General features: G+C 40.9%; 1 protein-coding gene across 1 annotated transcript in view; it reads right to left on the minus strand.

Moving 5' to 3' along the window:
- The window catches only part of dmd (dystrophin), a gene marked incomplete at its 5' end in the record, with an annotated part of 308,870 nt that overhangs the window by 178,584 nt on the left and 105,596 nt on the right, over positions 1–24,690 (minus strand). The window contains 6 exons of the mRNA XM_079236662.1: positions 467–565; positions 1,186–1,281; positions 3,958–4,086; positions 10,501–10,697; positions 17,620–17,738; positions 23,338–23,408. Coding sequence (XP_079092788.1) covers positions 467–565; positions 1,186–1,281; positions 3,958–4,086; positions 10,501–10,697; positions 17,620–17,738; positions 23,338–23,408 — 711 coding nt within the window. The remainder of the gene's footprint in view (positions 1–466; positions 566–1,185; positions 1,282–3,957; positions 4,087–10,500; positions 10,698–17,619; positions 17,739–23,337; positions 23,409–24,690) is intronic.

Here is a 24,690-nt window from a genome sequence, read left to right on the forward strand (position 1 = left end):
CAACCTGTTTGAGTCCCTTCCTTCTGGCAAGAAGTTGAGGTCCATCAGGACCAAGACCTCACGCCACACCAACAGTTTTTTCCCCGTCGGCAGTCGGGCTCATCAACAGAGCCCGGGTCTCCCACTGACTGATTCTGTCACACCCAGGACTATTTTACGGACTATTTTTCTTTCTTTTCTTTCTTCTTACCGGTCACTCCACTGCACACTTCATATTTAAACACACATGTCACTTTAACATACACTTACATTAATGCTATCTGTTTGTCTGAGCACTTTATCTTTATCTTATACCTGATTTAAATATCATTGCACTGTTGTTGTCGTTGACTGTTGATTGTTGTTTGTCTTGTCTAATGTATCCACCTTCCACTGCAAAATTCCTTGTTTGTGTAAACACTCCTGGCAATAAAGGGTTTCTGATTCTGATTCTGATATCTAATGGCTTTACTGCTCTGGCTCTCACCTCATGAGTGTGAAACTGCTCCTTCACCTCCTCCACATTGTTGGAGATGGGAGGCTGGCCCTGGAGCCCGTCTTCAGCAGACAGCAGCCATGTCAACACCTACAAATTTCAATTGACAAAACATACTTAAAAGATAAGTCTGGGGATATTCAGTTTTTCTTATTGTTAACAAATTATGAAAAGCGCATCCCAATACTTTCTGACTTCCCTCTCAGCCACAAGCTCATTAGTTCCTACTGAAGATACAAACATTTAAAAACACCTCACAAATATATAGTATATACTCCTAGAACACCTAAGCAGTTTAGCTTTTGCAAAACTTTACTTAAACAGGAGGAAAATAGTGCATTTGCTGGGGACTACTTTCAGTAGTGGATTAATCCAGGTTTGGTGCTCTCGTGATATGTGGAGCAGAAGGACAGTGAATGTAGGATTGAGTCAAATTAAACTACATTATGTGTTCATAAAAATGGAGAAGCATGCCACAAAATGCAACGGTGTTTTTAAAAGATTGTGGACAACAATGGAGCTCTACGGCACAGAGGAAGACAATATTCCAAGCTTTCATACACACCAAATATATTTTTGGTTCTGCCCATGGGATTTGATGACAATAAGAAACATATACAGCAGATCACCAGACTTGTCCTTTAACAGAATAATACTTTAAATGTAAGACATAACAAAAACATTTATGTGTCACCACCATAGTGCCATACCTCCTCCAGTGCAGCCTGGTAGCTCTCCAAGCTGGTGGAGCCTGGAGGCAGAGGACTGAGGCCTCGCTGGAGTTCCTCCTGGCCAGGACTTAGGAACTAGAGATGTGAAGGGATGGATGGGAGATAATGGATAGATTTTGAAGTGGAAGGGAAGACAATGAGGGGAAAGGGGGGCAGGGAAGCAGGCAGCATGAAAGAAAGGTGACCAAAGAAGATAGAGAGAGATGAGGAGAGGCCTGTTAGTGTTTGCCATTACCGATGCCGACGCCGACAAGCAGCTCTGGCCTTAGTCCAACCTCAACAACTTGTCCTCTTTCTTTCTGGGTCTCTCTCTGTCTCTCTCTGCCCATATCTCTCCTTGTGTGCGCGCTACTGAACTGGACACTAACAATCTCTTTTTATCTGGTCTCCGCGCTCCTCCTCCTCCTCCTCTCTCGCTCTATTCTTTTCTCCGGTAATAAGGTCCTGGAAAGATACACAAGGCCCATCCGCCGAGCTGATAACTGTCCGGCCTCAGTCAGCTCCACTCTCTCATTACGTCTGTTTTATATTATAAATGTGTAAGCTTCTGGTACATAAAGTAATCAAATATAGAATAAATTCAGTCTAAAACACGCTCTGTATTTCAAATGATATCTTCATGCTCTAAGTTCTCCATATAAGGCGTGTCTGACTGAGGACCATGTATTATACAAATCTGTTTGGAGAACCTTGTTGCGATGAGAGGGGTTCTGCTTTACATACTACTTTTCCAAGAAGAGCGGGTGTGCTTGAATGAAGCTCGTCCGACAAATTATCTTTTCTTCTTGCGATGCCTTTTCAGGCTCCAGCCAAGATAAATCGAGCACCCTGTCGTTACATTAAATATTTGACACAGTCTCTGAACACATTCCACCCGAGCTGCAGCATTACGGTCCACATTTAGTTGCGCAGCAGCACAGGCTTTGAGAATGCGTCTGAACCTTTCTGCAATATGTCTTGTTTTGGAATACAGAGGATATATATATATATAGAGAGAGAGAGAGAGAGAAAAAATACAAATATAGAAAGTATAAGACGAGTGGATGAACAGTGACTGTTTTTTGGTGATTCAGGGTGCTGTAGGTGACAGATAAGAAACTAACACGCCTGCCAGTTTGTTTGTAGAGGCAGTGATGTGCAGAGCAACTTGTTCAGTTTGGATTAGCAACAGTTCAGCAAAATCTCCAGTTTTCCCTCATTCTAGTACTCATAATAAACAATGTTAAACAGAGTGGAGTAGATCTTTTGATTCTTCGAAGGGTGACTTCGAAATTTTTCAACCTGAACCCTATTTTCCCATGTTTTTGTGTTTAAGTAACTAATAAGGACAACAACTTTTTAAACAGTGTTGTTACAAGAGCGCTGCTGACGCTAAACGGGCCATAATGTCATCATACAATGTATCCTCGTGCAACCGTTCGTATGATATCCTATGAAAAGTTACTCCTTGTATTCCGTGCGTTTACCTACAGAAGCCTGCAACCCTATGCATGTAAAATGTGTCACTTTCCACTCATTACATCCATAGGGTCTTTAGGTTTAGGCAACAAAACTACTTGGTTAGGTTTGGGAATAGATCATCGTTTGGATTAAAATAACCACGGACGAGCCTTTACTACAAAAGCTATGTGACAAAAACATCAACGTTGAGTTCCCGTTCCACGCATGGAACCAACAGCGGTCTCTTGGCAGAAAGATCGCTGTTTGTTGGACCAATTAACCTCCCCTCTCCAATCCTATTGACCAATTCCTCACCGTCCAAATTGTCATATAACTTGTTGCCAGAATACGATGGTGGAAACGTGAGTGAACGCTGCAATGAGGACTGCTGGTCTTGTCAGAGTTTGTTGTGTTGTGAGAACAGAACGCATAGCTGTGTTTTCTAAAAGATGTTCAATGTCGTAGCTGAATGTTTAGCTGAAATCGATCGATGTGGATGCAACACAAGATTTTCTGAACGGGAATTTTCAGAACGAGACTTGTCCTTAAGCGAGACTTGGTTAGACACAAGCGATCAAGCGAGAAGTAAAGAAAAAGGTTTTATTTTTCCGAAGGGTCTTTTCCATATTGTTGTCAGAAACTTAGAATATCCAAGTTGCAAAAACAAGCACTTTTAGTGGACGTACATTGACGGTGAGGAGTTGCCCCGAGGCTTTTAATTGAGGCAAGTTCCGCAGCTGCAGCTTTCATTCAATACTGGTCCAATTAAAAAAACAAGAGTTGCCCCGATTAGTCACTTAGACACAAAAACATGGGGAAAAATGGGTTGAAAAATAAGAAAAAGCAAAGTTAGTATCACTTCTGACTCATGAAATGTTAAAATGAATATATCACATCAAAAGCAAAATGAATTGTTGAAACACAATGTCATTTACTGGCAGGAGCACAAAACAATCCAAATCAACAAGTTCCATATTTAGTCTTAAAATATCATTTTTGGACCAGTAATAAAAAAAGAATCTGAACAATTCCACATTTCAACGTGTTTTCACTGGTGTGTGTGTGTGTGTGTGTGTGTGTGTGTGTGTATGTATATATATATATATATATATATATATATATATATATATATATATATATATATATATATATATATATATATATATATACATAAATGTAGTGAAGACTCGTTATGATGGACATTTTTTATCAATGCCGAAGAAAACCAAAGACAGACGAAAACAACAGGTGTGCAGCCAGAACAGACAGATGGACATTTGGCGTGAAGTGTTAGTGCTGTGAGACACAGACCTGATCAGTAAAACGCCTCCTCTTTTGCTCGGGCGACTTGACATATGCAGCCTGGGTGTAGGCATAGCTTTTATAGCGATGCTGAGGGGAGGGACTCCGCACTCGGCCCTGAGCCACACTCACTGTGATCTGAGAGAGAGAGATGGAATAGGATACGGGAAGAGGGAGACAGAGTTGGCAGGAGAGGCCAGAAAAGAGAGGAAGATAGAAAAAAAGAGAGCCGGAAGGATGCAAAACAGAGCAAAACAAAATAAAGAGATCCAAAAGCCAAATTATGCAGAGGGAGAAAGAGCAGAAAATGAAGTGGCAACGGGGAGCGAATGGTGATGAGAAATGAATATGAGGAGAGATGAGAAAGAGAAGCAGAAAACAGGAGAGAGAAAGAAAAAAAAGAAACATGAATAATCACACATAAGCTCTGTTTCCATCCAAATGTCAAGTTAATTGTAGGTGAACTTTTGAAACGGCATGAATAACAAATAAATTCCTATCACCAGTGTCGAAAAACACATTTACAAGAAAAATAGAAAGTCTCGAAAATCTACACTGGGCAAGTTATTTACTTGCATTTCAGCAGATGTTATGAATGTTGCCAGCTTATAGAGTTCAGGAAGGATGCGGTGGACACCAATGGACTGTTATACAATAAGACTGAAACATTTATTTGAACCAATTCCTTTCGAAAAAAAGTACTTAAAGAGAGAGAGACTATGGAACCTGAGAAAGAGGAAACAACACAGTCTTCTTCTTATGAATGGGAGAGTTGATTTTAAACAATAAAGGCAGTGCTGAATTCACTACCCTGGTTTTACTGCCATCGCCTTATGGTCTATGACCAGTAGTGTATGATGGATAATGTAGCAAACCTGAGATAGAATGTTATTGTACATTTGACATAGCTGAGGCAGTTTTCAGCTTTCTGTGATTCTTCTCTAAACTCTCTTTCAGTGCCACTTGCACCAACAACCTTTTTTAGCAATTAAATGTATTATGAATGATTATTTACCGAACAATACATCATATTTTAGAGGTGGATCATTAATTAATTTAATAAAATATAATGAGCTTAACATATATTTCAATTTTTATAGTGGATGTGAAGTATGAAGTAGCATAGAATGGGAAAAACTCAAATAAGTAGTTTATTTTCTACCACAGCCAATATTGGTTTTGCAAAGGTGAATACACGTTGAATCTGATTAGGGAATTATGTTTTTTAAATTTGATGCTTCAAAGTGTCATTGGATGGAAACCCAGCTATAGATAATGGAGACAAGAGAGAGGGCAAAGGGAGACAGAGAGAGAACAGATGTGTTATGCAAAGCTGGACAACAGACAGTGTAGCGCGCAGTCAAAGCTGGTGTTGTTGAGCAGCCAACAAGTTTTACACTTTGTTTTCTCTCCAGGGAAGGAGACCACTGTTGTGTTTGGCATCAACATCCTACTTCACTCACACTGTTCCCAAACTAGCAGCTTTTGGCTTTTTTGGGAAGCCACAATCCTCAGCAATTTACTACCATTAATTGGCTAGCAAACAAATGACAGATTTTTAGCTTCATTACAAGTTCTCATTTAGGGTTTCACGAGAAGAGCAATAGACATCTTTTGGCTACTTTTCTGCTTCTCTTTCTTTCCTAGATGTAGCCAGGTGGCTAGCTATGCTAGCGGTATCATTAATCCCACCTAAAAAGCTCAAATAAGTAGACTGTTTCTCTCACTGGCAGAAACAACTTAATAACAGGGTTGAAAAACATTTATTATCTAGTTATTAAGTATTTGCAATTAGTTTTTGTTTCAGCAAGGTGTTTGCTATCGGTAGTGACCGCCATACAGTGCACAGTGGCAGCAATTAGCTAGTCAGCTCTAACATGCACATGGACCGACTATGTGAACACTACATGAACAAAGCACACAGGAGCTAAAATACACACAAAGGGAGAGGCTTTGAATCAGTAATTAGTATCAGTAACCCGTAATTAGCAGGTGAAATAAAGACGATTGTAATGATGTTAACATACAAGTAATTTCAAATGATGACATTATATTAAGACAATGTCAGACTCTGTAGGTTTCTCTTGCCCCCTTCCATATCGGACCAGTGATGAAATGTTCATCCAGATGCCATCATTCTGCCACTGACTGTCAAGGGGGTGTCCAATAAATGAGGTGGGCTTCATAGATAATTGGGATCCACCATGGAATAACCACTAGTCAGTGGTTATTCCATGGTGGATGGTGGAAACGGTAACTGTTTTTACAGAGATAAGCCACGGAGACCGCAGTTCCTGGAGGAGCCGGTGAAATTCACCGAGCTGTGTGCGGCTACAGATGGTGTTATGAACCCAAACGCGAGGGCGTTTGATGTTCCGACGTTTTTGGGACTTCCACAACAAGTATAACGCAGAAATAGTGGTTAATTCTTCCATGGCCGATAGCGGAAATGATAGCTCTTTTCACGGAAGCCACGCGGCACCACGCGGCACGAAAATTCGCACCACGTTTGGTGTGAACGCAGCATGAGTCTTCAAAACCCAACCTGTAAAACACTGCAGCCATTTCTATTCGTTATAGTGTACGTCATTTCTGTCAAGGTACCATCATATCTTAAGAGGCTCATCGAAAGCAGAATCCAAAAAATACTTTATTGATCCACAGGGGGAAATTTGTAATCATATGACAGTCACTATCGACTCATAGTACCCTATTACCTCACTAGAGCACTGTGTTCCCTGAATACAAGGTTGCTTCTGGTTCTGGAGTCTCCAAAAGTGGAATGGAGCCAGAGCCTTCAGCTTTCAAACTCCTCTCCTGTGGAACCTGCTTCCCGTTTTGGCTCTGTTTGAGCTTGTATTTTGGTGGGACAACTCACTTTTTAATTGATCCCGCTTGTTTGACATTCCCAAGCTGCCTTTTCTACGACAGAGTGTGCATCGCTAAAAAACAAGTCAACCATTCCACCACAGACATCGTAAAAGGGTAATCTCTCGCTGTCTCTGCACTTCCTCTCCCGCTATCAATCTCCTCCTTCACCTCCATCAATTGTCTCTCTTCTCCTTCTCTTCACCCATTATCATCTCTCTGTCCGTCTTCCTGTTCTGTTTCAATGCTTGCTGTTTTTCCCTTTTTCTCTTTCAAGGTGGATTAGGTGTATTTATTGCTGTAAAGAGCAGACAGCCAGAGGCAACCCGGCCCTGGATCAAACCCTTCCTGAAAAATTACTCCGAGCAGCAGACGGGTGGGGTTTTTGGTGCCTCAGGACACCTCAGATAATGTCGCAGAAAAGCTGACTTTGTCTAGTTTCAAGCAAATTGTCTCAAACTTTGGATTTTGTCATTTTTCCTCTACTTTGCTTAAAAAAAAGCTCTCTTCCTCCCTGAGTCCCAGGTGGTGGTGTGGTGTTGATGTAAGGAGGTGGTGACAGCGCCGCTTTGATGATGACAGATGAGGGAGGAGGCAGATAATAGCCGCTGTCAGTAACTCTTTTTTTTCTCCTCCCGTCTTTTCGTTTTATTGCCACCTGACTTGTTCCTGGCACTCCCTATTTCTCTGTTTCATCTCACTCTTCATCCCCCCTCTCCATCTTCTTGTACATCTTTATAAATGTTTACACCTACCCTATTTCCTTTCCCCATCTTTCTCTCTAAATCTATGTCTCTCTTACCCATCTTTCTTCTCTCCATCTGTCTGATTCCCAGAAGGAAAAGACCTGCAGTTGTTCTCTATTCTCATAGAGCAGATGAAAAGGGGGGCTGTGATGTGGCCATTAAACAGAGTGATATAATAATATTACCGGCCATTACTCCAAGAAACTCACGCTGTCCTGCTGCGATTCAGGAGCATGACACTGGCCTCTTCTTAACTCGCCTCTAAAAGGTCAGTGCAGGTGGATCTAATTTGTGACTGTTTTTCAGAGGTTCCGACTCAATTTAGCAGTCAGTTTTCATTCCGATGCTCACAAATTCAGAAGGACTGAAAGAAAGAGATGGGTGATGTAAGTACTCCTCACTGGAAGATGACTACATCTACCTGCTAAAAGTATCGTTTTAGCACCGGTATCGTTTTAAAAGTATCGTTTTATCGTTTTTATTGGGTTTTAGCAAACCCAAACGATACCCATCTCTACTCGTGAGCAGTGTTCCCTCTAAGCTGCGCGCGTGCGAGGCCGCGCAGGCTAGTGAAGTGGCCGCGCAATAGATTTTTCAGACCGCGCACATTTTTCAGACTGCACAAACAAATTTTTTTCCAGGGGTTAAAAATCTTTTTTTGCGCCAGTGTTTCTGAGATAGGAGTGAGCCATCTTCACAATAATAAGATCTTTGATGTGACGTGTCCAGTCTTCTTGGCCAATCAGCGTCCCGTTTCTCGACATGCTCTCTCTGTACCTCTGCTAGCGCTCTGCCTCCGTTAGCACCCCCCGCTGTCCTCCTCCGGGCGCCATGAGTGAAGCTCGGCCAGAGCGCCACATGCGCTAGGGCCGACGCTGTTTAGGCTCCTCTTGGCGGGCCCTGCTCCAGCAGTTATAGGCTACCATGGCGAAAAGAAAGGCAGAGCAGGTGCCCCAGAAAAAGGTCTGCCTAACATTCAAACATGAATGGCTAGTTGAAATAGTCCAAACTGACACAGGTAGGATGAAACTTTCAGACATATTTAAATATTAAGAATATTAAGTTATTAAATTGTTTAAATAGGCTACATTTAGGAAAAATTGACACAATGTCAATTTAATAGGCCTATAATTATTGTTAAGCACTGCATTAGCATTTTTCTTTCAATGAATTTCTACTTAAATGTTGTACCTGCTGAGAAATGACTAAACACCTTTGATACTTTCATTTTTGTATATATATCATTATCAGTCATAACCAGTGAACCAGTCATAACCTCCCCTTATTGAAGTTCAACAAAGATCCTTTAAGTTCAAATACACTGACTGGTAAAACACCATCATTAAAATGTTCCCAAAGTCCAGCCATTATAAAGGAATAAATATCAACCTTGTATACATATTGATGCATTTGCTGTCATCTCTTTGAATCCCCTATGGCTAACGCAGGCTTGTGGTCATTTTCGGCAGGTCGCGTGGTTGCGAATTGCTCACAGTGCTGAAATGTGCGCTCAGAAAAAAAAAAATTTGGCTCAGTGCTGAAAAAAATTAGAGGGAACATTGCTTATGAGCCTGTGTGGCCGTTAGCACCTTCATTTTATTTTATTGATCTGCAGGGAAAGAGGGAGTTTCAAACATGCCTCTCATATATTTTTCTTTTACTCCATGTAGAGATGTAAAAAATGAAGTGCCTCCACGTAAGGCTGTTACCCAACCCTTCATTATCAAATTTATTCTAAAAAAAATCCCTGAAGAGTTTCTCTGATTAATTCTGTTCCTAGTGTTGCCGGCATACAGCGCTGATTGAAGACGACTCGGAGGCCGGGATCATCCCCTCGGCTCCTTTAGTTCCACTCAAAATACTACAACACAGAGGGTGCTGCTCTGTTGGAATGTCACACAACCAATTTGTCTTCTTGATAAAGTTCGGCGGCTAGCAAAGGGATTGTTGATGCAAACTCATTTTGCAACTTGGTTAGATAATCCATGTAAATATGCAGCGTAGAAACAACTGCAGTCATTTAGTTGCGTAATATGCAATACAACAGAGTGTCATTACGTTGTGTGGGCGCTGCCACAACAACAAAGCAATGACATGTAAATACGAGTGAGTGTACATAGCTGAGCACAGCTGAGCACAGACACAATGCATGCAGAGCAAAGGCTCGTGGGAGATCAATCATGTCATACCATCAAAGCGCTTATCCATCATTATAATACGGGTAGATCAAATCAAGCATTCTGATTGGTTGAGAGTGAGTCACGGGGTGTATTTTATTCAGCCATAAAGTACTGTACAGCCTGTTTACATTTAGAGCGTTCCATATCAGTATATTTGTATCACGTCTGAAATGGGCTTTAAAGACATTATTAAGACTCTAACCTTGACTTGAAGTTCGGCGCTATTCATTTCCTACAGAACGCAAAAGAAAATAATCATTGTGGGATTCTAGGTGACGAGGGTTTGACTGTTTAAAAAATTATGACTTTATGCATATGAAGTTGATCAAATTGTTCGAGAGGGGTCTAAATGCAGAGTTCCAGGCTCGTGGCCCACCTCCTCCATCGGACCCTTTCTTTGCTTGGTGAAGGAAATTAAGTTTAAGTCCGGTCTTGCATTAGTTCTTGAAATAGTCATGAAATGCAATATATTGGTTTTGTGTACATGGACGTGAATTGTCCTTATTTTTCATATCGCTCGGGACATTACGTTCAAATCTAAAGTTTGGTTTAGGCAACAAAACCATGTTGAACATAACATTAGGTTGTATCCACCTGCTGTGGATACATGTCTGTGGATTCATTATTGTTGTTTGTAGGACACAAAGTTTGGATAAAATTGCTTCAAACTAATCTTACTATTTGAATAAATTCAGAAAAGAAAATTGCTAAAACAGCAGTAACACTGTTGGTCAACTGGAGCAACATGTGTGTCTAACCTGCTGGGAGAAGCGCTGCTGGCTCTGGATCTGGTAATGCTCCTCTGTCGTCACCCGGGCGACGCTGGCTGCGGTCCCCCGCGGCAGCGTCTCCACCTCCTGAATGGCTTCCATGGAAACGCTTTGGGGAAGCACCTGGAAGAGTGATGTCACGTACATGATGACACTCTTCTTGTCAGGGTGAGGCACCGTCACATCTGGAGAGCAGGAAGCAAGACACATTAAGTTAATAAAAAAAAATCAAGGATGAACTCTTTGAGATTAACTTTTTTCTTTTTAGGGGAGTCGAGGACACAAAACAAAGTTACAGTCACACAATAAAGAATAAAGAAAATAAAAACAATGAAGCATAAAAACCAAAATCAATTCAAAATAGGACTTAGAAAATAGAGGCATTGAGTTATTTAAATTTAGAAGAAAATAATCTTCCAAATTAATTTGAAAGAAAGTATCGACAAAATGTCCCATTTCCTAAATAAAAACACTCTGGATGTAGTTTTCCGAAAGTTTTCCGAATTCTTTCGGATTTTTGGAAGAAAAATAGAAAACAATGGAGAGAAAAGGAAGAGGGATTGTATTAGTAACAGACCCTTGCTTTTTCCTTGATTCCTTGCTTTTTCGATAAGCAAACAAAGAGCCTTAAATATGTGCAGCATTTGACACCATTGACCATGACATCTTATTACAGAGACTAGACCAGTTGATTGGTTTTAAAGGTACAGCACTAAGCTGGTTTAAGTCGTATTTATCAGATCGATCTCAGTTTGTATTTGTAAACGATAAGGCCTCGGTTACCACTGCCGTTCGCCATGGAGTTCCACAGGGTTCTGTGCTTGGACCAATTTTATTCACCTTGTATATGCTTCCTTTAGGCAATATTATCAGAAAACACTCCATAAACTTTCACTGTTATGCCGATGATACTCAACTATATCTGTCGATCAAGCCAGATGAAACCCACCAGGTCGCCAAACTTCAAGCGTGTCTTAAAGACATCAAAACCTGGATGACCTGCAACTTCCTGCTGCTGAACTCGGACAAGACTGAAGTTATTTTACTCGGACCAGAATACCTCAGAAATCAAGTATCTGATGATATGGTTTCTCTGGATGGCATCGCTCTGGCATCTACCACCACCGTAAGGAATCTCGGAATTATTTTTGACCAGGACCTGTCCTTAGGCTCTCACGTGAAACAGATCTCAAGGACCGCCTTTTATCACCTACGGAACACCTCAAAGATCTGGCACATCCTGTCTCAACGCGATGCAGAAACATTGATTCACGCATTTGTTACTTCAAGACTGGATTACTGTAACTCCGTATTATCAGGCTGCTCCGGTAAATCCCTTGGATCTCACCAACTGATCCAGAATGCTGCAGCTCGTGTACAAACGAGGACGCGGAAGAGAGATCACATTACTCCTGTACTAGCTGGTCTCCACTGGCTTTCTGTAAGATCGAGAATCATATTTAAAATCCTTCTCCTTACCTACAAAGCCTTAACTGGTGATGCACCATCATATCTTAAGGACCTTATAGTGCCATATTACCCCACAAGAGCATTACGCTCACTGAATGCAGGGTTACTTGTGGTTCCCAGAGTGTTAAAAAGTAGGTTGGAGGCTAGAGCTTTCAGTTATCGGGCTCCTCTTCTGTGGAATCAGCTTCCACTTTCAGTTCGGGGGGCAGGCACAGTCACCTCATTTAAGAGTAGATTTAAGACTTTCCTCTTTGAAAGCGCTTATACTTAGAGCTGCCTCCGTCAGGAGAGTGAGAGTCAGACAACTCCCCTCGCGATTCACGAGGACACCCATCCCGTGATTCAGCCTGATTCCGTCAGAATCCCCCCCCTCCCCTCTTTAAACAAGCGTATAGTTATGGCTGGCTCAGGTTTGCCCTGGTCCAGCCCTTAGATATGCTGCTGTAGGCCTAGACTGCTGGGGGACATCTTAGGATACACTGAGCTCCTCCTTTCCTTCTCTTCCTCTTTCGCTCCTCCTCTCCTCCTCTTCACCTCTTCTTTCTCTCCTTCTGGATAAATGATTGTCTCTTCAATGCATATTACTAACTCTACTTTCTTTTTCCATGGATTCGTGGCCCTGCTGATGCAACCATGGCCCTGCTGATGCAACCATGGCCCTGCTGATGCAACTGGCCTGGAGCCAGTCCTGCCAGCTGCCATGGCCCTGCTTTCTCCTCCCACTGTCCCTGTGATGCCCCTCCTCTCTACCTCCTTCTGCTTAATGGGTCGTGGCTATCTGGATCATGGACCATGCATACTACTCATTATTTGAATAATTTCTGTCACATTCATTTGAATGTGCTGTAACTCCGTTACGTTATTCATTCTGGCCACATGACATGTATTGCTTCTGTCCATCCAGGGAGAGGGATCCTCCTCTGTTGCTCTCCCTCAGGTTTCTTCCCCTTTTTTCCCTGTGAAAGGGTTTTTACTATCTTTATTGGGGGAGTTTTTCCTGATCCGATGTGAGGTCCCGGGACAGGGATGTCATGTGTACAGATTGTAAAGCCCTCCGAGGCAAACTTGTATTTGTGATGTTGGGCTATACAAAATAAACAGAATTGAATTGAAATAAATGAGAAAAAAAATCAAGTTTGAATAATTGGTTTACAGAAGATACATCAAAACATTAAGATGCTTCAATAATTGTTTAAAAAATGTCAGTAAAAATACTGCGATATGATAAATATTTGATTTAACATGGTTTGCCAGCATAAACAATGTGTCCATCATTGAGAAATCTTGGATCAGGTTAAAGAGGGAATACATACATCCTTTTCTTAAGCAACACTCGCTGGTTCCAGATATGTGAATATTTGCTGTTCTTTTCGTCCTCTATGAAAAGTAAAAAAAAAAGTGTGGTGATTCTAAACTGTTGGTCTGACAAAACAAGATATCTGAAGATGTTGACTTGAGAAGTTCGAGGGGCATTTTTCACAATGTTCTTGCATATTACACTGAAATTCAAGTTGATTCATCAATAAAATGATCAGAATTGTTAGTTGCAGACCTGGAAAACAAATCGTTCTTACTTTCAGTGAGAGTAACTTTCAGTTTGTAACGGCCACTTATAAAAGCAACCAAAAGGCTGCAGGGTGTCGATCTCTCGGCTGCCAAAACAGTCATTTTTCTTTGTGCTCATGAATAACTGCAGACCACCGTTCACTCTTTTTTTATTTCCCAGAGCAGTAGTGTGCTTCAGCACGTCTGTCCTGAAATCTCACAGCGAAATTAAGTCAGAGCGAAGTTGCCCGACAGGTTGAGGAGAGATATAACAGAGCGGTGGTTTCAGTAAGATGTGGCCAAAGAGCCTGTGGTCCGGCCAGGCGGCCCCGGGGCAAAACTAATAGAGACGGATCACACCGGAGCTGAGACATGGAGGACAAATGAACACCAGAAGAGATGGAGAGAGGATGCAAGGAAAGAGGGTGAGCCGAGTGTGAGGAGGGCGGAAGCAGAAGGGGAGGAAAGAAAAGACAGATGAAGAGACAAGAGAGAGCTAATGAGCTGATGGTGGCGGGCGCGTTAACAGAGTGATGTGTAGAGTGTGGTCGGCTCTCCAATGTTAAGAAATAATGAACAGGAGAAAGGAGGATGACGATGGAGAGGAAGAGACAGGGAGAATAATAGCCAGATGCAAAGTAACACAAAATGTGTGTGTGATAAGACCGATATGCGTGTCAGCGGGGAGACCGATAAACCCAGAGTCATAATTCTGGCTGTAGAATACTGATTTATCAGCATCACAGAAATTGGAGGGCATTATTGTTTGTCTGTGGAAGACAAACAGCTCCGTAAATAACGCCGCCGTCTGCAAATGTGTGTCCAAGTGTGTACACATCCCTCACTTTAACCCGCTCTCTCTTTCTCTCCCGTCGTCTCCATTTTAACCATTTCCCCACAGCTACATGTGTGCGCACACCTATGAGGCTCTGCAGCTGTGTGTGTTTGCATGTGTGGATATTTGTGCATGGGTGTGTGAATATTTTCTGTGTGTGTTTGAGTATTGCATATGTAAATTGCATATGTAAATGTATTTGTGTGTGTGTGTGTGTGTGTGTGTGTGTGTGTGTGTGTGTGTGTGTGTGTGTGTGTGTGTGTGTGTGTGTGTGTGTGTGTGTGTGTGTGTATGTATAAGCATGCCACACTGTGTATAGTGTTTGCATTTATGTGTATTGATGTGTGTTTCTTGCATTTTGCTTCAAGGACATCTTTGTTTGCCTCTCAATCCATGAAATACCCAGAGCCGGTGCCTTTAAAGTCGGGATTTCTGTACGGTTGTGAGGTCACAACTACACAATATATAAAACATTTCATAGTTTTAAATGCTAACATTGTTTATTGTGTCACAGTTTATTTCTGGTTGCAGTGTTTGTGAAGTCTGTTGAAAAGATATAGTGGGCAAATGTCAAACAGCGGCGATAATGAAGTCACACGCTATATCAGTGGTTCTCAAACCTTTTTTGTCACGCCCACTTTGGAAGAAGAAACATGTTCGTGCCCCACCGCCCCAACAAAATTGCAACAAAATGGGCCATGCTGAATTTTTATTTAAATATGTTTTGGTGACTCCATCTGGGCTTTTTCAAATAATAGAATAAAGAAAATTGTAATCACTTTAAAGTAATCCAGATCGCTCCATCAGACAAAAACAAATAAAATGTGCAATCACTTTGTTAGAACAATGAAAATAAAGTTCTCTCTGTGCAAGAAATAACTAATATTTGGAAAGAATCTTGGCCGTCGCGTGAGCGTAATCTGTTAACGGCGTAACTTAAACATTTACACGAAGGTACAGGCATTTCGCCATGTATTTATTAATGAGTTAATTAATTAATTAGTTTTCTGTCCGTGTACTTTGTTGGAATGCTCCAAGTCTCGGATCGTGCACCTTTAAGACTAAACATGACGTGGGACTTTAGTGCAGAGATTTGAGACAAACTTGTGAGTTGCAAAACTAGGACTTGGTCTGTTATATCATTTCTCAGAAGCATACTAATGGTTTTAGTTACTGTGAACTTAAAAAACATGGTTTTGTCACATTATAAATCTTAAACCAAACCACACCACTCATGGCGGTACACCTAAAGTAGACATACATATTCATCACTACAATATGGTTTGAACAATTTGTTTACAGCTTTGGTGATAATTCCTCTTCTAAAAAGTAATGTGCTCAAGTGATACTCAAAGAAGAAAAAGATAAACAAATATATGATTACACCAGAGTTTACATAAAAAAGTTAAACTGCAGTTGACATAAATTTCACTAAGATTCACTCAAACCTCAGACAAACACAACTTGAAATTCTTTCATAGAATGAGACGATGTTTAAAAAGCCCAGGTGGTGGGTTAATAGTGTTGAGCATCAATGCACAGCCTGCTAATGATACACGTTCACCCCACTTGCTCAAAACTTGTGATTGTTTGTTGCAAGATCAATGGAAATTCATCTTCCGTGATGTGTCGTTTTAAGGATTAGGAGAGCTGCGAGGGATTACAACATCCCCTGTCGTGCTGGCTCAGAGCCGAAACGCAGCGCTTTCAACGGAGGGGATTAAAGAGGAAAACCGCTCAATTTCTGCCTTCACATACGACACACGGTTCAATTAGCCTTTCCGCTAAAACTGCTGGACATAAGCTGTTTACATTGTAAATTAGTTTAGTTTAAAAAAAGTTATGGAACTATGTATCTGTAGCGTGGTCACCAGCCTCTCAGAGGTTCATCAGACAGAACCAGTTTGGGGCAACTGATAGTAAGAAGGTACCCGTCTCTCAATCAGAAGATCGGCAGTTCGATCCCCGACTCCTCTAGTTCATGTCGATGTGTCCTTGGACAAGACACTTAACCTCAATTGCTCCTATGTGAATGAGTGTAAATGCTTAGTTAGTCCTGATGGGCGGGTGGCGCCTTGCATACCATCAGTGTATGAATGGGTGAATGACATGTATTGTGAGGGGTCCGAAGCTTAGAAAGGCGTTATAAAAGTACAAGTCCATTGAGCATTACCGTTTAGAATCAAGACCATCTCAAAATACCCATTTATATATGTATGTGGTCATATTTCAAGAAAATGGATATACAGATAAAAGAAAAGACAATTTATAAGAATTTAAATAAATATGTTTGTCCTCCTTTTTTTGATCATTCTATATACCGTAAAAGTCGGGTTACAAGCCGTAACTACCGTCTCTCAGCTAGCTCCCCAACAACCACCGAAGGTAGCGGGACCAGCCCCGGCTGGACACCCGACTCGGGCAGAGGGGACACGGCCAGTAGCAGCAGCAGCGGGGAGCTAGCGGGGACACCTACCGGAGAAGATTTTGATATACAACTTGTGCCATCTGACTCCATCACTATCTAGTTATTTTATAAAAGGCAATATCACTGACATTTGTTTTGCGATAAGTGTAGTAAAACATGTGATCCACCACCAGCATTTATCACAGAGAGCTGACCTGGGTCATTGGTGCATCAACCAATGACCCAGGTCAGCTCCACTCACATTACCCACGCCTGACAGTTTGGATTAAGAGACTATTTACTGGTCTCAGGCCAGCAGCAACCCTTTCATTGATGGATGTCAACAGATTCTGCGTGAATAAACTCCACTGAGGCATCTCTGGTGTTATTTTGCAGGACTTTTCCTGCAGATGGGAAGACTTTTTGCCAACCTATCAGTCAGGTTGCACATCACTGATCAAGTCCTTCCACCAAGGTGACCTTAGTCATCACTGTGGCAACCCCCAATCACAGCATGGCACATCCTGTGCAACTGGGCTAATTAAGGTGTATGATTGGAAGGAGTAAAATACGGTCAGAGCTGTTATTCTCTAGAATAATTGGTGTGTGTGTATGTGTGTGTGTTCCTGCACTTGCTACATAGTGAGGACCTAGGGAGTTTTTAACCAACATAGTGAGGACATTTTTTGGAAGTGAAGACACTTTGGCTGCTCGTCACTTCTTTAAAGTCCTGTTTGAGGTTCAGACTTGGTTGGGGTTAGACATGTATGTGGTTAGGGTAAAGAGAATGCATTACGTCAATGAGGTTCCCCCTAAAAGACAAAGGTACTGGGATGTGTGTGTTAGTTACCTTCAGGGTCCAGCAATCTCTCTATCCCCAGGTGTTGTTCCGCCTTATTAAAGGCGTGTTCCAGTCTGTCGATCGCAGACGTCTTCTTCTCCACTGAGCTCCAATCAAAAAGCTCAGGTCTGCAGAGGCAAAAGGGAAATAAACAGGGATCACGTATCCACTGCATCCTAAAATAGAGAAATACCTCAAGTATTTAGTCGATAATGTCCCTGGTGGATCGTTTTTGTCAGTTGCCCTTTGCAAGTTCTTCAGGGTGTGTTGAATAAAAGAAGACAAAAAGCATTCTCCAAAGTAAAAGGGCTGACATTAAAGTAATACAAAAGTTTTTAATGTTCTTATTATATAGCTTTATATAGAATTTTCTTAAAAATGAAATAGACTGTAATTAACTCACTTCAGCTGATGCAGTCAACTTTATTTTTGGAGCAGCTTTCTAAGTCAGCAACCATGTATAATTCTTTGCTGCACACAGTCTCCAGTCAACCGCCGTAACAAATCAAAACAGCCGATTCTTTCATGTTATTTTATTGGAACATTTGCTCTGTGAAATCTGCTGATAATCCACGATCAGTAAACAGAATGTGTTGTTGGCATGGAGCACAAGAGCGAAGTGATCCGCAGGGTGATGCATTGGTGTGTGTGTGATCTCCCACTCTGTATTCCTGTAAGGACACTGAGAACAGATGTCCATGCTCGCTGACCATGATTTGATTAATACATGAGGTCAGGCTTGAGACCTACACTTTCATGGGTCCATGGAGGCAGATTACACTGTTTCACCTCCACAAAGCCTTTCGTTCATTGACTCAACAAAGTCCCGACTGTTTGCTGTCCTGGCTCCTCAGTGGTGGAATGACTATACCTTGAATAAGGAAAGTAGCACTTTAGCAGTATGGGGGCAAATCAATGGCAAAACTAGAGAGCGCAAATGAGCTCCACGAGAGCGTGCAAATCAAACAGCTGCGTGCGTAATTTACTTTGACAAGCGCTTTTACATCACTACGTGAGCAAAATCCCCGCTCGCGAGAGCAAAAGTCCCTCTTGAAGTTTGAACCTGCTCGCTCTCGAAGATTTAACCTGCTCTGTTACCTGCTCGCGCTCGAGTAGATTTTCTTTTTGACAGTAAGTGGGCGGATCCAGTCACCATCCATCTCTACATCTAATTGTTTACAATCCTCGTCTTCGGATTGGCTGGAATGCATTTCGCACCAGGAACAATGGCGGATGAGAAAACACAACTGGAAGTTGGCGTTCTCAAAATACTACTGTTATTGAGTCACAAAATGTCATTTTAGGATGTTTCAGGCGAGAAGTTAGTTGTTTAAGCATCAAATCTGTGGTCGGTTTGTCAAGAATTAGCCTACTTAAAAAGATACCCCGCCGGCACCGGGCCGTCAGCGCTCTGCTGCCCGCCAACAGCAGTCTGATCCCGGCAGGACTTTTTGAAATGATCCGCTGGCTCCGATGTCTCCGTATATGTGTGTATATATATATATATATATATATATATATATATATATATATATATATATATATATATATATATAAATAACAGATACACATAATGTTATATATATTGTGTTTATTTATGTTACACCCGTCCCATATAGCTATATGCTAGGTGTACTAGTACTATGGGTGGGGTCCTGGGTACAGTTTTAAAAGTGATGGCAATATGATATAATATAATGGTTCCTACAACCATTGCTCTTTTATTAAAAAAACGGAATTAACTGGCGGTGCCTCCAATAGAATAAAAGGTCTGTGCCTCTTATTTAGTCCTTTTATCTTGTGTTGTAATTGTATTTTACCCTTTCTTAAACAGTACTTTAACTTTGACACACCCAAGATACATTAACTGCCTTGAAACACAGTTTGGTATTTATTAGGCGTATGCAACAAACTAAATCGCATGCAGATCGCTTATTAAAGACAATATCAATAGAAATACTACACAATATCAACAAACCCCAAAATATTTATGAATCCCTCTTTGGAACTTCAAGTCTTTTGCACATTTTCATTGGTTACCTCTACTTAGGCTCTAATACAACTGAATAGCATCTTTAACATGTGAACATCATTGCTCTCTGCAACTGGGTGCTGAACTTTCTCTCAGGCAGACCCCAATCAGTCAGAGTTGGCAACCGCACATCTGACACAAGAACTGTGAGGACAGGGCTGTGTGCTGAGTCCCCTGCTGTACACCCTCTTCACATACGACTGTTTAGCCTCCCAGGAAAACACCAGCATCATCCAGTTTGCGGATGATACAACGGTCATTGCAATGATCACTGGTGGGGCTGAGACGGCGTACAGAAGAGAGGTGGAGGAACTTGTGGCCTGGTGTCGGGATAATAATCTCTCCTTGAACACACACATACACACTCAAAATAACAGATACAGAAATACAGAAACACAAACAATTGTATATATATTGTGTTTTTATATATATATATATATATATATATATATACACATATATATATACACATATATATATATATATATATATATATATATACATATACACTTATATATTTATATAGATACATATACAATGGCAAACAATTCGGTCAAAAGTAATAAGACACCGTTGTAGTTTAAAGTAAAAGCTAAATTAAAATCTTAAGTTATGAATCTTAACCTTTCTCTCCGTCAAACTGATGTAACGTTACTGTGAATAAATAATAAATCATAAAGATTGCTCGTTAGATCCTCAAAACTGAATTATATCTTATGTTTAATCGATACGGAGACATCGGAGCCAGCGGATCATTTCAAAAAGTCTTGCCGGGATCAGATTGCTGTCGGCGGGCAGCAGAGCGCTGACGGCCCGGTGCCGGCGGGGTTCACTGTCCCGCGAGCAGGAACTCAAACCGTCGCCGTATCTTTTTAAGTAGGCTGATTCTTGACAAACCGATCACAGATTTGATGCTTAAACAACTAACTTCTCGCCTGAAAACATCCTAAATTGACATTTTGTGACTCAATAACAGTAGTATTCAGAGAACGTCAACTTTCAGTTGTGCTTTCTCACCCGCTATTGTTCCTGCGAAATGCATTCCAGCCAATCCGAAGACGAGGATTGTAACCAATTAGATGTAGAGATGGATGGTGACTGGATCCGCCCACTTACTGTCAAAAAGAAAATCTACTCGAGCCCGAGCAGGTAACAGACACGCGAGCGAGCAGGTTAAAGCTTCGAGAGCGAGCAGGTTCAAACTTCAAGAGGGACTTTTGCTCTCGCGAGCGGGGATTTTGCTCGCGTAGTGATGTAAAAGCGCTCGTCAAAGTAAATTACGCGCGCAGCTGTTTGATTTGCCCGCTCTCGTGGAGCTCATTTGCGAATTTGCTCTCTATTTGTGGCAGGGGTTTACCGGCATATAGTAGCACTTAAATAGCAAATAGCACTTTGTAGTTTCACTGTATTGAAGAAATTGTACTTTCTTGATTCTTGTTGTTTTGAGTTTGTACTCAATGGTTGAATGCACTTAGAGTAAGTCGCTTTGGATAAAAGCGTCAGCTAAATGCAGAGGTGTCAAGTAACGAAGTACAAATACTTCATTACCTTACTTAAGTAGACATTTTGGGTATCTATACTTTACTGGAGTATTTATTTTTCAGACGACTTTTTACTTCTACTCCTTTCATTTTCACGCAAATATCTGTACTTTCTACTCCATACATTTTAAAAATATCCTCGTTACTATTTCATTTTGGTTTGTTTTCATTCCGGCTTGTCATCGTTCAAAAACACACACAAAAAACCTCTCCGCCCCGTGGCGCACAGATACGCACACAGGTGAGCGCTGAGCACACACAGCAGCGGATAGAGAGCGTCGAAAAATATGTCGCGTGAAAAGTAGACCGCTATATCTGCGTTTTAAACGTTCCCAGGGTGAAGATGGCAACAGCAGCTCTCATGTGAATAGCACCGGAGTTGCTCCTCGCACCGGCGCAGCTCTCTGAACCCGGAGCAGCTCTCCTGCTCCAGGTGAAACGAGCCAAAGTGCTCGTGTCTTCTACCAACAATGAGCTGCTGGCTTCACACACATATTACAAAAGTACAAAGTACACGGGCATAAAAATAAGTCATTAATAAATACATGGAGAAATGCCTGTACCTTCGGGTAAGTGGTTACAGTACGCCATTAACAGGTTACGCTTGCGCATGCTCGACTCGATGCGATTTTTTTGGCGTTTTGCCAGCTCGTCTTTTCCTGCTGTTGCGTTTCTCAAAATAAAAAAACAGATCTAAGCTCAATATTGAGCATGAATTGAGAGAGGCCGTATCAAATCTACAACCCCGTTTATAACATATGTGTCGACGAAAGCAGGTCACTGCTCCACTAATACTGATACAAAGTGATGGTTCACATATCTGCACTCATTCTGTTTTGTTTGGCAAAAAAAATGAAAAGCTTATTGTTTTCCACAATGAGCTATTTAGTAGTAACTAAATATTAGTTATTTTTTGCACAGATAGAATTTACACAAAACATTGTCTGATGGGGCAATCTGATTTACTTGTAAGTGATTGCAATTGCCTTTATTCTGTTACTATATAAGCACAGGTGAGTCACACAATTATGTTATTTACAGAAAAAGTTTGAGAACCACAGCTTTAAGTGTTTGTGTCGGAGTCGCCGCCGCCTATTTTGCACTATTACAATAATTATAGGCAACTAGTTATCATGTCTTCCGCTCCATGAATCACATGTTAATAATGCTCAGTAGTACACATGTGGTACTTTAATGTATTTGCATTGTAATAAAATGTGATCATTTTAAATGGGCATATATGCAGCTGAAACAGGTAGTCTAGTGCATCCCACGTTTTTCAACATAACATTTTAAAACATTATAGTCATTATGGCCTTTAGAAAAGTGATTGTTTTGGGGGGAGGTGGGGTAGTGCACTATAGGCCCCTGAGACGTGGCTTAAGAGTTTGTCCTTAATGGGGAAAAAAATCCCCTTACATTACTTGAAACCAGTACTTTTACACTTTTACTTAAGTAAAAAGCTTGAGTTGATACTTCAACTTTTACAGAAGTATTTTTAAACCCTAGTATCTATACTTTTACTTGAGTAATGAATGTGAATACTTTTGACACCTCTGGCTAAATGTAATGTAATGATTGATTGATTGGGCTTTCATCCATTATCCATTTACTGATTAATTAATGTATTTGTTTATTCACCAATTCATTTAGTGCAACTTTTCTACATAATATTAGGACTTCACTGCACTAGATATGTAATTATTTTATATACAATACAGTAAAGAGGCTCACTGGCTGGAATACCAGCTTTTGAAATGTCCTCAGAATAACTGATGGTTTAAAGTAGGACCATAGCATTCTTCTGCTTGGCATCCTGTAGCAGTGCATCACTAATAGCTGGCTGGCACTACCTGACATTATTTTTTATATTTTTGTATTCAAGTATAAAGAGTATTAAGTGATAATTAGCAGATATTTCACCTCTGTATATCTATTTATTAAAATGTATGAGCAAGACCAGAATAAAGGCAGTTAAATAAATCTGCCTCTTTGAGATTCCACTCTTTTCTTCTTCTTTCTATTTCTCTCTTTGCTCACACACACACACACACACACACACACACACACACACACACACACACACACACACACACACACACACACACACACACACACACACACACACACACACACACACAAACCCATTTCTACCTGTGGCTGTGGATGAGGGCATTGAAGGCCAATCCATCATTCCAGCTGCTGGAGAAGTTAACCACATTGACCTAAGGAAAGAGATGATGGTTATTAAAGGGCTAACCTGTGAAAGTAGTATGACACCCAGACTTGAAACGCTGGCGCCCCTGAAACTGGTTTCCATTTTCATATATATACACATTAGATTATAGACATCTGTTCTCTTGTTCTCTCTCAAATACTGTAGACTACTATAGCTAACAATGGCTGACTTTCTCTCAAATATTTCACTAGTGGTTGCTGGCTAACATTGGTCAATTTAAGTTGAAGTTAGTTGAAAATAAGCAGACTTTTTAATATTTCCAGTTAACCCTGTGAAAGGATCTTCCTTGATGGCCACGCACTAAAAGTCTTCACAGGACCAACACGGGTTCGGTGAGTAAACTCACGCGAGTAGTGCCGCTTTTGGTGTGAACACAGCACTGTGATTTGTAGGCTATAGCTTATATATATATATATATATATATATATATATATATATATATATGTTTTAAATCATTTGAACCTGAACCTCACTGTAGACTGTCTGTTTCTCTCAGAAATGGCTTTTCTGTTTTTCCAAATATTGGATGATATTTATTAAGAGGGTGCAGTTGTGACAGTGTGGGCTCAATGCTAGCTCTGACAGCTTGACGGAGTAGAAGTGGAGGGCAGGGTTTAGCGAAGGGTTCATTATTCTGAAAATAAACCACACTTTCAAGTTGTGCACCTGTTACTATTAAATGCCATATGTTATCTAAACAGTGGCATATGTCCTCTAAGCAGATTCTCTTAGATGCTTCAATACATAAGAGAACAATTTATCTAAAAGAAGCTAAATTAAATAGAAAAAAAACAAAATGGCACTGTACAAATACTGAATACTCCAAAGACAAAATTACTACCGCTGAAATTTTAAATTAACAGGATTTCTTTTTCACCCTGAAAACATATTTTTTAGGGCTTTGACTCAACTCTCTGTATTTTATTCTCATACTTAGGGCTATAAAATGATAATCATCTAGTGGCAGTAATCCCAGATCTGGATCATCACCAAAACCAATCCATTATTCCTTGGCCTAGAGCCTATCCGCCAAATTTCGTGGAAAATCTGTTCATGCGAGGTTTTAGATACCCACACAGATGACCGACAACTAGAAAAAAACATAAGGTCTTTGGCTGTGTTTAAAACATTGTATATTGATAAAGAAGACTTGAAGCCATTGCTTTTAAATGAAGAAAGACATTTGCTCAATATTTACATGGTCAGTTAATCAGACAACACACAGACAACACACAGGACTACAGTTTCTTGAAAACCCAAGAGGGACT

Source organism: Taurulus bubalis, assembly GCF_910589615.1.
Source record: "Taurulus bubalis genome assembly, chromosome: 21".
In the NCBI taxonomy this organism is placed as follows: Eukaryota; Metazoa; Chordata; class Actinopteri; order Perciformes; family Cottidae; genus Taurulus; species Taurulus bubalis.